We start from the raw sequence: 18,594 nt of genomic DNA, 5'->3' as shown, positions 1-18,594 counted from the left end.
GGGGTTTTGAACAGCTTAAAGTGTTCCAAGTGGGTGGTAACACTTGGAGATGACACATAAAGTCCCTAAGTGTGTGGTCTTCCCCAGTGTGGAAACCAGTGTAGACAAACACCATTCCTTCACAAATCTAACATGCCCAGTACCTGCTCCTCCTAAGGTGGAAGAGAGGCCACAAAGACCTTGACTTTTGTTACGTTAAGTCTTTCCATTCTCCTGTTTGGCAAATGGAGAAATACAAGTAGAGAGAAAGTAATGATAAAAGACTGAGCAGGGGAGGAAAGAAAGAACAAGCCATAACCTGTTAACCTGCTCTCAGTAGGGCACTGAGTTCTAGATTCCAATGATGAGAGAAAAGAAACAACTTGAGAAGGCAGAGCTCCTCAGGTTGATCCCACTCATTCTTATTTCTATGTTGCTGGTCTTGACACATGTGTCTCGGTGATTGCATTTTTTTTAAGTAGCACAGATTTTTGGAACAAAGTGGTGAAGGTTGAGCTAAAGTTAAGTCCAAACGGTATGTTAGAATCCATGTGTTTATTTGGTTTTTGATTCCCAAATGAACAGTTTAGCTGAGAAAAGAGCAAAGCAGGTTGATAAATTGATTTTTTTTGAAAAAGACAAAAGTTCATTTTCTATAGTCAGAAAGAAAACACTGCCAGATTTACTGCCACTACTGCAAATGTGGGTTTATATAACTTTTGAGATTCATATATAGTCTATTACCAAGGTCTTTAATTAACTTTGTAAGCACTGATCAGTCAGTAAAGTACACAGATGAATCAGCTTGAGTTACATTTTCCACTCTCAGAATGGTAAAATCGAGAATAAAAATCCAACGGTTCAAATCAGCTGCAATTTCTGAGTGCCTGCTAGGTCGCAAGAGTGAAAAGATTTTTTAAAGACTGTATCTATTCATAAGATGCAGAATCTTAAGAATGAAAGCATGTGGAAAGTAAAATATAGGTAACATATTTAAGTAGTAGTTAGAACAACTAATAAGCGGTGGCAAGGCAGTAGATTATTAAGTACCAAAGTGAATGATGGATATTCAAGTAGTGAGATATCACTACCAAACTAGAGTCCTCAGGAAAGGCACGAAGGCAGTGAAATCTGAGCCAGAAATGCACAACTGAATAGAACATGGACGATAAAGAGGAGAGGGGCTCTCACTCCAGATGGATGGAATGGTATGAATAAAGGGGCAGAGGTAGAAAATTATATAACACATTTGAGAGGTAATAAAATAATTTTATCTAGGGTGCCATGGGATGATCAGCTTGAAAGGAAGGTTAATGCTTTCTAAATCAGAAAATTAGAAGAGAACGCACAGAGGTATCCAAACACTCAAATGTGGAAAGAAGGAAGCATGTATATGCCATGTGTGATGCATCCATCTTTGCTGGATTGGAGAGCAGATACAGAACTGTAGTATTACATGGAGTAGGATGGAACCTTGGACGTTATCTGTCCAACCGTTTCATTTTACAGAGAAGAAAGGCTCAGAGAGGGTCATCCCATGTCTCCTAAGTCTGAGTCCAGGTCACTGTTTGTGGAGTGGGCAATTTAAGGATTGAGGTGAGTGAAGATAATTTGAAGAGCAGAGGTGGAGAATCTGCTGGCATGTGTTATACCCAGAAATCACCCGGGACATGCAGGATGAAGAGAGGCATCACTGAGTTGCAGTGATGGCCCAACTGAAGTTAACATAAACCTTTAGGGTAGACAAAACATGGTCCCTGACTTTCTCCCACAAAGCCTTGAATCTCAAGAACAAAAACCAGAAAGCAAATGATGGGTGTGATCCAAGGTCGAAGATGGCTGTGATCGGCCTGGTGGAAGTTTAAAAGAGCAAGAAAGTCTGAAATAAAAGTTCCTGGAAGGCAGGAACCTTTTCAGTCTTCTTCACCATTATATCTCCAGTGCCTAGAAGAGAACCTGGCACATAGTAAATGCTCAGTAAATGCTCATCGAAAATTGATGGTATAAATGTTTTTGTGGGGCTTCATGGACGTAGTTGGACCATGTAATTTTACAGTGGGTATACAATGATAACTAGTCAAACAGGGATCTAATAACAGTTATCAGTGTTGAAAGACTAGAGTTCCTTGCAATAATAGAGAAATTCTTATGCTGGAGATGAGGACACAGTGGATAAGAGGAGGAAAGTATAAAATGAAGAAGCACTAAAATTTCAAAGAAAAGTATGCAATGAAGCGGTCCAGATATGATCATCCTAGTTTAAGAATCTTACAAAGAAGTAACAATAAAATAACAGAAGTTTAATAAACATTTGCAAGGTTTGATTTAGTTATCTCCCAGACATGATAATTCTCTGAACTAAACCAAATAGGTTTGAAATTGAAGAGGATTGAATAATTTTTAAGATCACTTCTTACCTGAGTTTAAATGATCCAATGAATTAAACTGGAGATCACTGACAGTAGTCTTCTCAGAATTTCTCAGTAGGAGGTGGGGGAGGGAGGCACCCTTACCTACTTCCTGAAAGAGAAAACAATTCCTAGAGGGGAATAGTGGGTTAGTTCAAGAATATTATTGTGGTTAAGAGCACACACTTTGAAATTCTTTAAAATGGGGATTATAATAGCTACCTCACAGATTTATTATAAAATAGATAGATAAAATAAGAACACATATTTTTAAATGGCCCAGCAGAGCTACCGAGCCACAAAATGACATGGAGGAAACTTAAATACATATTGCTAAGTGAAAGAAACCAGTCTGAAAAGACTACATGCTCTGTGATTCCAACTACACAACATTCTGGAAAAAGCAGAGCTATAGAAACAGTTTTAAAAAAGGCAATGGTTGCCAAGGGCTGGAGTGGGGGAGGGAGGGAAGGATGCCTCGAAGGAGAACAGGGACTGTTTAGGGCAGTGAAACTATTCTGTCTGTTGCTATAATGGTGGATACGTGACATTTTGCGTTTAGCAAAACCCATAGAATGTACAATACAAAGTGTGAAACTTAATGTGATCCATGGACTTTAATTAATAATAATGTATTGATATTGGTTCATGAATTGTAACAAATGTACCACTGCAAGATTTTAATAATGGGCTGTATTAGTTTGCCAGGGCTGCTGTAACAAAGTACCACAGACTGGGTGGCTTAGAACAGAAACTTATTATCTCACAGTTCCAGAGGCTAGAAATCAAAGTGTCAGCAGGGTCCCCCTGAAGACCCCAGGGAAGGGTCTGTTCAACAACTCTCCCCCAGCTTCTGGTAGCCTCCGGTGTTCCTGGCTCTCCATATTCTCATGGCATTCTCCCTGTGTTTCCACATCATCTTCCCTTTGTGTATATCTGTCTCTATGTCCAAATTTCCCCTTTTTATAAGGGCACCAGTCATACAGGATTAGGGCTATCCTAATAACCTCATCTTAACTTGACCACATTGCAAAGACACTATTTCGAAATAAGGTAACATTCTGAGGTGCTGAGGAGTAGGACTTCAACATATCTTTTGGTGGGGAATACACATTTCAATGCAAACACAGAAAAAACTGGGCGGGGGTGAAGGAGAGGGAATATATGGATACTCTGTACTTTATGTTCAATATTTCCTTAAACTTAAAACTAAGAAATAAACCCCATTAATTTTTTTAAATAGTTTAAAAAAATGCCCCAGCACATAGCACATATTCAGTTAATGTTGGTTACTTTTGGAAGTTGCATTAACTTATTCAGAGTCCCTGACAGAATAGATTTTATTCTTGATGCATTCCAAGACCAATACTGGCACTGCCCTGAAATCCCAAGGACTTCCTCCAACCCATTCGCCATTCAGTTTATGATGATTTGAAGATAGATAGAGCTTAGCTTTCTCTACAGATTTCTCCCGCCAATAACAGAGTACTGGCCTGCATGCCACCACTTCCTGCCTCGACTGTATTTACACCTGTGTGTATGTGCATGCCCACACATACATGCACATACACACATGCACACACATACACAGACACACACACACACACACATGCACACCCACGTACACATCTAAGAGGGCTTCTTACCTGACACCAACCACGTCCCAAACAAAAGCAGAAACAGTAGGTCTCCTTATAAATTTGTCACAGAAAATAACTCTAGTGAGGGCCACATGCCCGTAAAGGAAAAAGAAAAGAGCTTTGCGAATATAAAACATAGTAATAGTTAGAATTCTTGGTTGAAAGATGCACATCAGAAATTAAACTCAATTTTTTTTTAAGAATCCTAGATTGGATTTAATAAATAGACTTTAATTCCCAATAGATGGAGGGAAATGGAGAAGGAAAAAAAAAAGTATCAGAGAATGAGACAAATAAAAAGGGAAATGACAGAAGAAATATTGATAAATATCTCCCCCTCCCCCCAAAAGAAGCTGAGAGGGAAAAGTAGCAAGAAGGATAGGGAAGGGAGGAAGCTTCAGGATGTCTGGCGTGGAGGTGAGACCCAGGAGGTCCACTCACGGCGCCATTCAGCTGGGCCACGGGCTTCGTGGTGTCATTACCCAAAGGAAGGGCAGCGTGTTAAGTGATTTGAAGTCTCTAACATCGACTTATTACTTAGTTGCAGTAGCATAAGCATGCCCTGTTTCAAGAAAATCTGATATTTGAGAACCCATATTGAAAAGACAGGTATATCAGAAGGTAATTGTTCAACTGCCTTTGTAAAGTGCCTCTCTTCCGTTGACAAAAGGAGTCACATCAGGGTTCTTTCAATAGCATGGCTACAAGCACCCCAGCACAAAAATTTGGGTTTTCATAAAACTTTTCAAGAACCCATCTGTCACATTCATTGATACATACATCCCTTTGCCTGCGTTTCTCTTTCAGGCTACTCTGTCCACTTGTGACACTCGTGAGCTTTACTGTTTACGGAAGCTCTCTGCCTTGACATTTCATCACTTCGTTGATGGAAAGTTTGTTTCCTATCCAATGTTACTGGAAGGAATTCAGCATTGACTGGGGGTCGGGGAAGAAATGAGAGATTACTAGCTGAGGCCATGGAAGCTGCTGCTCCCAAAAGAGGGGGGAAAATCACTTACAATTCTCCCCAGACATGGATCGCCTCACTTAGGAACAGTGCCAGGGAGGTTCAGAGAAGCTCTGTGATATAAGGGTGTGAGGATTAAGGAAGACCTCTGCTCCATCCTGGTGTGAGACCAACAAAGAGCCATTTTCACAAGCACACACATCTTCCCACTCACAGACACAACACACCCACCCCAGCAGAGAGTCATCCCGCACCACACGGTACACAGACGTGCTTTCTCTTCTCCCTCAGGTACACCCGCCATATGTCCACCAAGCAGACCCCAGAAAGGCACCGTCTGTGTAGATGCTTCATATGGCGCTCACCCCCTCTCTCCCTCCCCGTCAGTGCCTCACATACACACTCAGCAGCATTCCATGAGTAGATAACTAGTTGGGTAGAGTTTCTTTTTTTTTTTGCTGTACGTGGGCCCTCACTGCTGTGGCCTCTCCCGTTGTGGAGCACAGGCTCCGGACGCGCAGGCTCAGCGGCCATGGCTCACGGGCCCAGCCGCTCTGCGGCATGTGGGATCCTCCCAGACCGGGACACGAACCCGTGTCCCCTGCATCGGCAGGCGGACTCTCAACCACTGCGCCTCCAGGGAAGCCCGGGTAGAGTTTCTTTATGGTTGAGGAAAAAAACACTCGAGTAAGTAATAAAAGCTGAGGAGTAGGAGGAGGGAACGGGCGGGGTGGCGGGGTGGGCGGGGGGGGGGAAGTTGTGTGGGTGGAGAGCCAGTGAGCGTGGCCGGCCGCAGTGGCCACACGGTGTTAGTCAGCTTCACCTCCCCTGAGTGCTCCAAGGTGCTGCTGGGCTCGGCCAGCCGTGTGCATCTTCGGCCTGCTTGCGGATATTCATTGGCACCTGCACCAGAGGTATAGGCTGAGCAACAGCTGCCACTGCTACCAAGCAGCCAGCATGACTCCTCGGCTTAATGAGGTTGGAGCGAGATCCAGAGGCTTAGAGGCTGCTCTTCAAGCTACTTGGATAAATTAAGAAAAGTGAAATTGTTTGCTTATAGACAAACCTCTTTCTCCCATTTCTGTTTGCTGTTGCTATAGTTATTCCAGAAGTGGTTTATATACAACAAAAGACTTTACTGAAGAAAGGAACGAGAAGCCTTTGCTCTCACTGCACCCAGGGTTCAAGTCATCGAGGTTTGGTCCCACTGCCCCCAGGGCTGTCCTCATGCACCCTGCACTGCGCTCAGAACAGGAACCCACCCCAGGGAGACAAACAGCCTCTCAGGAGACCCTCAAATCACTTTTTTTTTTTTTCATTCTGATAACTATGGAGAGATCAGACTAGAAAATACAAAGAAATTTTATCAGGGTTGATGGAATAATTTTTAAAAAAGGAAAACTGATTCTTTCCTTCATAACTAACAAAGTACTTGGAAAGTACTCTTTCTGAGAGTTAGATAGAAAAACACTGTAAAATAAAAAAAAACCCAAATAAACACCCAAATTTGAATTTGTAAAGGATTTATAAGCAGTATAAATAATACCCTAGGGAATAAGAAGGGGGGGAACATTCAAACGTTGTATAATTCTGTTTTGGTTGGCTGAGATTTTATTTTTGTTTTTGTGGGTTTTTTAAGGGGAAAAATGCTTGAAAAATAAAAGAATCTGACAATTTAAGAAGGTTTCTTAACTAGGCTTCAAAGTCTAAGTTTTGCTTTTCACTCCCTCACACAAAGATGCCATTAGGGGATGGCTTCAGGTTTTGCACGTCTCCCTATTTTCTTACGCAGGGCAAATGGCTCGTCTCATGTGCACAGAAAGGGCTGGAAAATATTTTTTGTGATCTGAGTGCAGCAGAGAGTCTAGGATTCCAGAGGAAGTGGAGGCCTCCCGCTCCACACAGGAAACAATCTTCAAGCAGGCCTTAAATGCCAGATTCCAGGCCGAGTTTAACTAACCACTGACAGCTCTGTAAACAAAGCAAGGACAAAAAGAGCCCGCTTCCCCTTTTCTGGTAGTCATTTTGGGTTTGGGGGCTGCAGGGGAATTCTGGAATACTTGACTCCATGGCACAGAAACGCAGGAAAAGCGGAATCCTCAGTTGAAGAGCTGGAAAGGGAAGATCTTTCTGGGATTAAAACTATCACGGAGGAGGTAGGAAAGGATAAAATGGTTGGGTTACAAAGAGCTGCTACTTTTGAGCTCTGAAAACAGTTTGATCATATGTAACTGCTCTTAAAAATGCTGCTGCATTATGTTTATTCGTGGTATTATTGCTGTGGTCTTTATTATCATTCTGATATTAATATTCTTTTAGGATGTGCAAATTGTGCCTGGATACTTATATTATTTCTTTCTTTTACTTTTACTTTTCTCTTAGTTCCTACAAATTCCTTTTCTTGCCACTTTTCTTTTTTTTTCACTCTTTTTCTCCTTTCCTCTTTCTTTGTTCACTTTTTTATAACTTTTGTCTGTAGTTCAGCAGGTTACAAAGAACAAAACCATTCAGTAGCTCTCAAGTGATCCCAGCAATATTTCAAGTCTTCAGACCTCTCTGTCTCCCCCCCTTTTTTTTTAAACTGTGATCCTGGAATTTTACTTATTTGTCTCTAATAGTTACATGAATGAGACTGAATTTAACACATAAAGGACAAGGCTTGGCTTGGGAGGCAGAAACTGATCACTGGCTACCTCACTCATCTTCTAAGGTGTTTTTCTTAAGAGTAAAGGAAAAGGGGATAAAAAAATGGTGAGGGGCTGAGGCGACTCATGGGAAATAATCCTCCAACTCATCTATGATATTGATTCTACTTCTTCCCCTTTAGATCCAGACATTATCTGGTCTCCCTAAATCTGAACCCATACCATGGATGATTTTGAACGTCGCAGAGAACTTAGGAGGCAAAAGCGGGAAGAGATGCGTCTGGAAGCAGAAAGGTAAGGATCTGGGTTCAAAGGTATCTCTATTCTGTTATCCACAATATTGGTTTCAGGCCTCAAAGATCCTCAGCCTCAAGGGCCAAATGTATTGCACACTGAACTGTTTGCGAAAGCAGTTATAGAAAATGTTCCAAACTGTTAAGACTCTAAATTCTGCACAAACAAACATCAAGAAAAAGAGAGATTGCAGACGAAACAAATAGTTGCACTGAATCATTGTCTTTCATATTAGAATTTTTAAATGACAAAAGCAGTGTATGGATAAAAGTTTTAAAAGCACTTACAATATTGAAATGACAAATATTGAATGTTGAAACCATTCTGGAAATGGAAGTCTTCACTCTAAAAGAATAAAGGCAATAAGACCCAGATGGATCTTATGACAAAGTTTTATTCTTATTAGAACAGCCGCCAAATCCAGTAATTCACATATTATGGGTTAATAGCCAGTAGAGTGTGGTACTGTGGAGATTCTGAGTCTAGTTGGAAGCTGCTATGCTGTGTGAGGCCTCTGTTGTGGTGACTTACAAGGGCAGGTTGGGGAAATGAAGCAGTAACATGTGGGGCAAGGGGTATAAATGCATATTTTAAAATTTTAGGCCTCAGAGCAAAAGACAGTGGCATTTAATGTGACTTAACTCAGATGTTCTTTTGAGAAAGCAGAGTAGGCATTCACAGGAAGAAAAATGTTAAACAATGATCTTAAAAGCAAATCAATTTTGCCTCAGTAATTCCAGTGCGCAAGTGAAAAGATGGTAGTAAGATGACCCCTTAGTGATCCTGCAGAAGAAAACTAGAAACTTACACTTACAAGAAATATATATTTTTTTTTTAATTTAAAAAATTTTTTATTTATTTTATTTATTTATTTTTGGCTGCATTGGGTCTTCGTTGCTGCGCGTGGGCTTTCTCTAGTTGCGGCGAGTGGGGGCTACTCCTTGTTGTGGTGTGCAGGCTTCTCACTGCAGTGGCCTCTCTTGTTGTGGAGCACGGGCTCTAGGCATGGGCTTCAGTAGTTGTGGCACACGGGCTCAGTAGTTGTGGTGCATGGGCTTAGCTGCTCCGCGGCATGTGGGATCTTCCCGGACGAGGGCTTGAAGCCGTATGCCCTGCATAGGCAGGCGGATTCTTAACCACTAAGCCACCAGGGAAGCCCAACAAAAAGTATTTGAAGCATAGGATCTACCTATTGGTATGGAGAATTCAAAAGAAGAAGGTAAAATTACTGCCTTTGATTAACTTGGTCGGAGTAGGCTGCTATATGACACATGGTACCCTGAACAGTACCTGGCCTCTGTAGGTTCAAATCCCAACTGTCACTTATGAGCTGTGTGGCCATGCACAAGTGACTTCTCGCTACGCCACAGCTGCCTTATTTTTAAAATAGGCATAATATCTATGTAGCTTCTGTGGTTGTTGTGAAGATTATTGAACTTCATAAATGGCCTAGCCTAGTACCTGACACATAAATGGTATGCTACTATTTTTTTAACCATTATCATTAGCTAAACAAGTAAGAAACAACAGAGCAATATAGTCAGAACTAAAAATTAATACCAAGAAAAGAAAAGGCAGTTATCATCCTGTGATGAAACCAGTCAGGAAAAGCTCCCTGGAAGTGGAGAGCCATAGAGGGAGTAACAATGGTGATGACAAAGAGTAAAAGGGGAGCCATGTAGAGGAGGGAGTAACATCTGCAAAACTCAGAGGTGGAAATAAGAACCCCGGTGCAAGAAACCTGTTAAGTGCTTAAGGAAGAATGAGTTAGACTCGTACATCTTGGGTGTTTCTATTTCATACAAAAGGTAACAGACAGAGACTTAGCAGGGGAGCTATGCGTACTGGAGAGCGTTATCTACAGTGGGCTAGAGTGTGGGCGTACTGGAAGAGTTAGTATTGAGCACACGGTGATGAGGACTGAATCAGGGCAGCAAATATGGAAGTGAAGATCAAATATGAGCGTCTTTAGAGGGAGAATTAGCAAATCTTTCAGGAGATGGAGAAACTCAGACTGTCCCACAGAATGTAAGTCTGAGGAGCTGGAAAGGGAAACTGTGAAGTATTCCATTCTTGGGTGGGCATGGGGAGAGTGTTCAATTTCAGGTAGAAACCACATCCAATTGGAGATTTCCTCCAGGCATTGGGAGATAGAAATTGTCAATCTTTGTTCAAAAGGGGAGAAAAATTATTATTAGAGGAGTCAGTTTGGGCACACTCAGTGTGGCAGTGGTAGCACAAAAGCAGAAAATGGATGGTAGTGATAGTGGCATGAAAGCAAGTGGAGAGAGAGAGTGAGAGGTCATAAAGACATAATGGAAACCGTCGAAGGAGACACAAACTCAGCGAGTGGGGAGAACCAGGGAGAGTATGGGGCGCCCATTGTTGAGCGTACATTGACGCCTTGTAGGTGGTGTCCAGGCCCACTGGAGCATACCTCTTATCCTTTCCAATGATGTGTTATGTGACCTCAGTTTCTCCTGAAAGTCTATAAAATACTGTTCCCAACAAATGTTTATTCAGCAACAGCGCTGTGCTAGGAACAGTGAGAAAAAATGGGGAAATATAAATAGACATAGTTTCTGTCTTTATGTCCCTCATGGTGTGCTAGAAATCCAAAGTATAGCAGGATCAGAAAACAGACCAGGCCAGAGTGCAGGGGCAGGCCTAACAGAATTGGGGCTTGGGGGACTCAGGAATAGGGACAGGAAATTGGGCATCAGGCTAGATCAGTATCTTCAGCTTCTTTGTTTGCTATGTGAATTGGGAAACAGGGACTCAACGTGAGAGGAATAATAGAACTAACTTACTGTGGTTATACCCATACTGTAATTACAGGGAATAAACTAGGTTCTTTTAGAACCAGGATTTTGCCTAAGAATTTTCCACACATCTACGTGGTTCATTCCTTCCAGTTTTTTGTTTTGTGTGGAAGGATATGTCTCTCTTTAAAGTCAATCTTTAAAAAAAATGTACCCAGTGAAGCTTAGTTAGGTACCCTTAATAACCTAAAGTAAATTTATAATACACTTGTTTAACTTACATTTCTGTCTGTATTAATTCTTTGGGGATATTGTATTTCATTTGATTCCTTTTCTTTCTTTTCTTTTTTTTAAGAGAAATACTTAAGTACTTCCTTATATTTGTACTAAGTTCACCTTTTCATGTTTCAAGGTGAACACTTTAGTCCTGTTATTCTGGAATTTGTTAAGCAAGTCCACGTTCACCCTTTAGGATTTTGTAAAATCTGATCATTTATGGGAATAGTGAAGGTCAGGCTTTATGGTCCAGCCAACTTTGATGGGAAATTTCAGGGTGTGTACAGGAAACAGATGTCCAGAACCAGAAATTAAACGCCATCTAAAATTTTGGCTTTGATCTGAAGATAAAGGGCATATAAGACCCTGGGCAAGTCCCTCTTCCTTTAGCTTTAGAACTTGGCTTCTTCATCTGTGACAGGAGTGGGGGATTGGTGACAATTTTTATTTTCCTTTTGCTTTTAGTATTGTCTAATTTTTTACAATGATCATGTATTACTTTATTTAAAAACAAATAAAACAATAAGGCAGATTTCCATTTTGAAAAATGAGATTCTATGACCTTACGCCTAATACCTGGGGCCAAAATGGACTCTCCTTTGGATTTATGCAACTAAAAGAAAAAACTCAGCCTTGATCTGGAGTGGCCCCAAAGCTCAGAGCTGCAGGCTCATTCATTCAGTCACTCATTCAACAAAATTTTATTGGGCTTCTACTCTGCTTCAAACTTTATTTTGGGGCACCAAGGACAGAGAAGCAGAATGACAGAAATGGGAAAAGTGTGCTTAATGCTTTTCAACCTGTATAAAAGCAACTACACTGTATCAAGCAGCTATACTTTTACATCCTCAAATGTAATATGTACTCTGATATTCCCTGATAATTTTTAAAGATGGCTTATGCCCTTTGTATGTTGTACCCCTGCAGAGAGCATGGGGGAAACGGTAACACAGAGAAGAGACTGTTGACTTGTCGACTTCTTACCCACAAAGCCTTTCCAAATAAAAATACCCTGTTATTTTAATTAGTTGTTATTGAGCTTGACGAGCAGGTGCTGTTCTACTTTGCAATGATAAATAACTTAAAACCTGTACTCTCACCAGATGTTATAGCCACAAATTAAAATAAACTAGATTCTTATACATTTTATTCCTCAGAAATAGAGCTTTTAAAAAGATTATTGAAAAACCTCACTGTACATTTTGGGCCATGCTAGCTTTCCTGGGTTTGGGACTGACAATCATTCACTGCATCACAGCTGCCTTGAGACTCCTGTGGACACACCTCATTCTAAGGGTCTGCAGTCCAGTCCGTTTCACATCACCTAGCCCGCCGTAGCCTAGACTGGGAACCTGGTTAAATCAAAAATATACTTCCCTTCTTTGTCCTGCTCTTCATCCGATGCATCTTTTATTCGGTCATCCAAAAAATGTATTGAATAGGTACAAGATAGTAAACTGAACCATAGGGCTGAGTTCTCACCAGTCCAGGCAGTGTCCCAACAGTCACAAAGCTTATATCATAGATGAATTAGTAACTTTAGAGCCAACTTGACTAAAAGGGGAAGAAAAAAACTTCAGCAGGCAGAACGGATGGAGCAGGTAGTCAGTGAAAATCCTAAATGCTTTGTTTCTAGGCAAAAGATACTATTTGTACACATCTCAAATTAAACTGTATTTCTGAATCAGTTACTTATTTGAACAAGCAAATAATTTGTTTTGCTGTCTATTATTCTTCACCTATCTCATGGGAATACAAAATGAATGGGTATATTCAGCTTCCCTTTCTGTTTCTTTTATTTCAATCCCTTTCTACCTTTGTCTCTGTATTTCTTAGTGCTTCTTAACGTGTTTTCCCCTGATCCACGTACATCTTCATCAACACTTGATACACTTGTTTCCATTCCAATCTCTTCCTGATCATCTACCCTGGATTATGCATGCATGTCCTTTTATATCATCGGGGAATATAACATTTTCACAGGGGAAAACGTAGTGGAAAGGGATGCATTTTCAAAGAGGTCATATTCATCTCTCTTCCTTTTCAACAAGTACCCCAAAAATGCTTGCTTTCTACACTTCTCAGAGGATACAGGAACCTTAGGAAGGTGACCTTAGGAAGGTGAGAAGCAGGAATTTGCTGTTGAGTGAAGAGTTTTGAGGATGTGATTGGTAACAAGTTCTGAGGGAGGATCACACTCTCTCAGCAAGAAGAATTCACACCAATTCAAATTGAGCTCTTCTATTATATTTGGCCCAAAGGATTTTGAGCTTTGGTGTATCTGCTGAGAAACCTGCAGTGATGGTTTATCCATGATGAGATCTTCAGTGAGACGTACTTTTCCCCACGGTGGGCTTGTTTTCACGAGCAGCTCTCTCACTTTTCAAGATGTGAACTCATTGCATTCCCAGCTCCTGCTTTCCCCACCCAAATGTAAGTTCCTCTTTCTGATCAGAAGAAAGGACCCTATTGTACAGTTGTTATCAGATTCAGAGGCTCATAGACATAAATAAAGGGAATGAAAGCACTCTTGCTGTTGTCATCGTTCATACATTTTTACGGGCCTCTGAAATATACTGAGGATTAGACATTTGAAAGTAAATATTTTTACTTCACTAAAAAAGCAAACAATTTTTTAAAGTCCTCTGAGTCTAAGTAGTTGCCTCCCAGGAGTCTATTACTGAAACTTTTTACATGATTTAACAGCATGGCCAATCAACGATTACACAAAAACACTTTTGTTTAAAATGCTTACCATTGTGACCTTGAAATTTCAAGTCAAACTCTTTTCAATTGCAGTTTTTTGTTACTCTGTAATCAGAAAATTATTTTCCATTCGGAAGTTAAATAAAATATTCTTTGGAAACAGTCTAAATTATTAGAGTAGCTAAATTTGCTCAAAACTTCCCTTTAGGTCTCTCAGAAAATTCATCACTCCAGGGGGCAAAAAAAAAAAATGTTAGGATTTGCATCTACATTTCTACTTTTAAGTTAAAAGATTTTTTTCAAGTAATTCATTTGAAAGAGACTTAAAAATATTGCTGTAAGGTTTCTATGTTTATTTGATATTGTTTAGGGTCAGCCTAACTTGAACGGAGGGGCACTGGGAAAATGAGGTAGATAATTTTCACCTAAGGGATTTTTAATTATTTATTTGTGTCCAGCCACACGAAGAATCAATATATATACATATTCATATGCTCCCTCTCTTGTTCTCTCTCTAAATAGACATTATTTATTACCTCTGTCAATTTATAAACGGTCAAATTATAAACAGTGGAAATGGCATATTTGGACCAATTTCCACTTACCTAACAATTCCTCTGGTCCTAAAAGTATCCCACTTTATGATGATCAGTAGAACATCAAGAGTCCAGGATCTACCCAATGTGACACTTGTTCAATAAAAATTAAAAATCTAGATTCTTAAGGACCTCACATGCTGACCCATAACTCCATTCTTATCTGGAAAAAATGTGGCATATATATGAGTCAATACACTTATAGTTTAAAATAGTGCTGAATTTTTTTTACAGTCGGTATGTGTGACTCATAATTTACTAGTCTTCGCTCACCTGGGGAGAGGCAGGACAATGTTGTAGTTAAGTATGTGGGTGATGAAGTGTGACAGACCTGAGTTCGAATCCTGACTTTGACAACTGTCAGTTGGGTAACCTCATTACAAATTACTTAAATATCTTGTGCTTCAATTTATTTATGTATAAAAATGGGGATAATTATTCTACCTCACAGAATCATTGTAAAAATTAAGCTAACTGGGCTTCCCTGGTGGCGCAGTGGTTGAGAGTCTGCCTGCCGATGCAGGGGACACGGGTTCGTGCCCTGGTCCGGGAAGATCCCACATGCCGCGGAGCGTCTGAGCCCGTGAGCCATGGCCGCTGAGCCTGCGCGTCCGGAGCCTGTGCTCCGCAACAGGAGAGGCCACAACAGTGAGAGGCCCGCGTATCGAAAAAAAAAAAAAAAAGAATTAAGCTAACTAACTGATGTAGGGAAATTAACACAACTACAGGCACACAGTATATACTCGATAAATGTTAGATGTTATTATTAAAATCATATTAATGTTTTGGCAGGCCTTTGGTACAAAATAATATTTTACTGAATTTGAATTTTCATTCATCTGTCAGCTCAGTCATTATGATTTGTTGCATCCTTTCTGCAAAGCTTCTTTCCTATACTGACCTGAATATTTGCTAAGATGTTTCTATTAAAGTTGGGAAAGAAATAAAACTTGTAGTCACAAATAAGTCTACCACACAAATATAATTGCTATATGAGGATTTTAAAATCACATATTGTAGCTATGAAGTTAATTTTCTAATTCATTAATTATATGTCTTTATTTTAAATATAGCATATAAAACATAGCTTAGAATTTTACCTAAAAAGTTCAATTCAGCAAAAATAGTTCTCAAGTAGAAAAAAGTTTCAGCCAAATTTTTCACCCAGTGTTAGACAGGAAAAAGAACCATCATTTGTTTAGCATCAGCTAAGTGCCAGGCTAGGTGATGCACTTTATATACATTATGTCATTTAATTATCAGAACAACCCTATGACCTTATCTTAGTCTGTTCATACTGTTATAACAGAATACCATAGATTGGGTGGCTTATAAACAATAGAAATTTATTTCTCACAGTTCTGGAGGCTGAAAAGTCCAAGATTAAGGCACCAGCAGATTCAGTATCTGGTGAGGGTCCACTTCCTTGTTCATAGACAGCTGTCTTCTTGCAGTGTCCTCACATGGCAGAAACAGCGAGGGAACTCTCTGGGTCTGTTTTAAAAAGGGCACTTATCTCATTCATGAGGGTTCCACCTTCATGACCTAATTACCTCCCAGTGTCCTCAACTCTAAATACCATCATATTGGGGATTAGGTTTCAACATATGAATTTACTGTGGGGGGGACCCATTCAGTCTATAGCAGACCTGGATATTATTATCCCTGTTTTGTAGTTGAGGAAACTGTAGGTCTGAAAGGTTAAGTTACATGTCCAACTTCATACAGCTGTGGAGTACAATCTGGTTCTGCCTGCCCCAAATCTCAAAACCTTTTCACTGTAACAAATTGATCAATAGAAATTTTCATGTTTCAACTGGTTGTCTTGGCTGAAGGTCCATTGTCTCTACAATGCCAAAATAACTCCCTAAGATGGGGAGAAACCATTCAAAGCAGTTATGTGGCAACAGACAAAATGAGGCTATTGGACTTAATTGAACTGTTTTTTATGCTTATTCAGGTAACTTGCTTACATGTGTAGACAAAGTCATTGTTTTGTTTGCCCTCAAAAAATCTCCCGTGTTATTCCCATTTCACAGGAAAATAGAAACAGAGGAGATCAAGTTTTCTCCCTCAAGCCAAAGGAGGCTGCTGGCATAACTCTTCTTGACTTTTCTCTGGATTTTTTTCAATAAGATTGTACTCACCATTAGAACAGGGGCTTAGTCACGTCATCACTCATGAAATCTTAAGGCTGTCACTAACCTTATAGATACTCTGCTGTAGTGGAATGTTACTTTTCCATTTTTGGACCACACACTACTTTGAGCGTCTGATGAAAGCTATAGACGCTCCTCCAAGAAAAATGTACATATGCACCCACAAAACTTGGCACTTCCTTTCAGTGGCGTCATGGACCTCCATCCACAGACCTCCACAGGGCCCATGAACACTGGGCCAAGAATCCCTGATCTACTGAATTTTAAAAGCTCATTTTACATATGAAGAGACTTAAGTCTAGGGATGCTGACCTCCTCAAGATCACCCTGCTAAGCTGAGGCAGAGCCTGCTGGCACAGTGTAGACCCCTGAATAAATGGAGTTGTCTGTAGAAAATGCCATGGCTATTGATTAGGAAAGTAGAGCATGTTTTGGGGGAAATAGTGTATACTGTACTGTATTGCATGCAGGGTGTTTTTTATTTAAAAAACATTTTATGGATAATATTACAAAATAAAAGGAGACTTGGTCAGATTACTTCATGGTGAGTAAGATGAAAAGCAAAGAAAGATAAGTAGATATAGAGAATGAAAACCGTTAATTGTTAGGAGCTAGGAATCGAACTTTGCCATCTTAGTCAAGAAGGAAAAGAAAACTGTGGTGATTTTCCAAAGAGAACCCCATTTGCCATCAATTTTTGAAGTCTTTTATTTGGCATATGTTGTCTAGGCAAGATTTCTTTACACCAACCTTAATTATGATACTAAGTTACTATGTAGGATTTCTCCATCCTTACCAGTTTCATTTTAGCAATTCAGATTCATCAAAGGAGTTTCTTCTCTAAATATGAGAGAGATAGGAACTGATACGATTCCTTAAAGAGGATTTCATGTTTCACCTTTATAACTACTATCTTTTGGGAGAATGGGGAAGATTGGAGTGGGACACAGACATGATGATATCTCCCAGAAAGCAGAATTATGCAGACTTGGGTGTGATTCCTGGCTGGGTTAGCAAGGATAACTCTACTTAGCCTCACTGAGCCCATTTCCTCATCAGGAAAATGGCCTCATAACAGTTCTGCCTCATAAGGTTCATATAGATTACAAAGCACTAGGTAGATAGATGACTGATGATAGATAGATAGATAGATAGATGATAGACAGAATATATATATGATATATATGGTATGTATATATGATTAGTGCATGGTGAATGTTCCCTGTCATTGCTACTTTTCGGCTGGCTGGAGGACATGGTAAGGAAAGAGCTATCAGGAAAGCCCTCTCCAGAGTCATCTCCCAAGAAACTCGGCACCTCTCCAGCTGCCTTCTGGGGTTTCTGAATCCCTGAGCATGTGCACAGTCCCCACATCTTCAGACAGTTTGGTGTTCAGTCTCCACTCTCTTTCAAATCTGTTCTAGCCATCACCTTGAAAGTGATGGGAGAATTATGGATATGAAGTCTCCATGTTGAAAAGAAAATCTACCTCCTTATTTTAAAGAGTCTTTTTTTAAATCTTCCATACTGGTTTGAAATCAAGATAAAGATATAGGGTAGTCTGGTGTCTAACATATCAAGGTTTTGATCTCAATAATTTATGTATCTAATACTCAATTAATCATATATTCTAAATAGTTTTTTTTTGCCTTGTGGAATTACAGGGTTTTTTTCATATTACATAATTATGGTTTCAACACAAATAGAGAAGGAACCTAAAGCCTCTTAACAGCATACATAAAGACTGTACTAATAATATAAAGGAAGTTATGTGCCTAAATTGTACAGAATAACTTCTAATCATTTTATTCTAAATTAGTGATTTTATTCATTTTAATTATGAAAAAGCCAATACACACAAAATAATATTATGTAATGTATACAGAGGTTATAAATCATCGTAATACCTACATTATAAACTTATCACTCATCTTAAGACCTAGGACATTTCCAGTATCACTGAAACTCCCGGCAGACCCCTCTCCTATCCCACCCCCTTGCCTCCCCATCCTCAGAGGTAACCAGAACTCTGAAAAATTCATTTATTTTTTTAAAAAATTCTAAATAAGATGATATGAGTTTAGGTGAGAGTTTTTCCAGCATCCTGTGACCCAAAGCTTTCCAAAGATTCTCTCCAGACTCAGGTGAAAGTGTTAATGAGA

At 39.9% G+C, this 18,594-nt stretch overlaps 1 protein-coding gene across 6 annotated transcripts in view; it reads left to right on the top strand.

The window, feature by feature from the left end:
- The window catches only part of CALD1 (caldesmon 1), a 181,401-nt gene that overhangs the window by 79,910 nt on the left and 82,897 nt on the right, over window positions 1–18,594 (top strand). For 5 of the 6 annotated variants that reach the window (XM_032642604.1, XM_032642603.1, XM_032642600.1 and 2 more), the window contains exon 2: window positions 7,822–7,933. In XM_032642604.1, coding sequence (XP_032498495.1) covers window positions 7,863–7,933 — 71 coding nt within the window. In that variant the 5' untranslated portion in view covers window positions 7,822–7,862. Of the gene's footprint in view, window positions 1–6,956; window positions 7,151–7,821; window positions 7,934–18,594 lie in introns of those variants that run through there. The other variant, XM_032642601.1, reaches the window with a different exon arrangement.

The sequence above is a fragment of the Phocoena sinus genome, chromosome 9, assembly GCF_008692025.1.
Source record: "Phocoena sinus isolate mPhoSin1 chromosome 9, mPhoSin1.pri, whole genome shotgun sequence".
Lineage (NCBI taxonomy): Eukaryota > Metazoa > Chordata > Mammalia > Artiodactyla > Phocoenidae > Phocoena > Phocoena sinus.
Note: the sequence above shows the minus strand (reverse complement) of the source record. Positions and strands in the feature narration are given on the sequence as shown.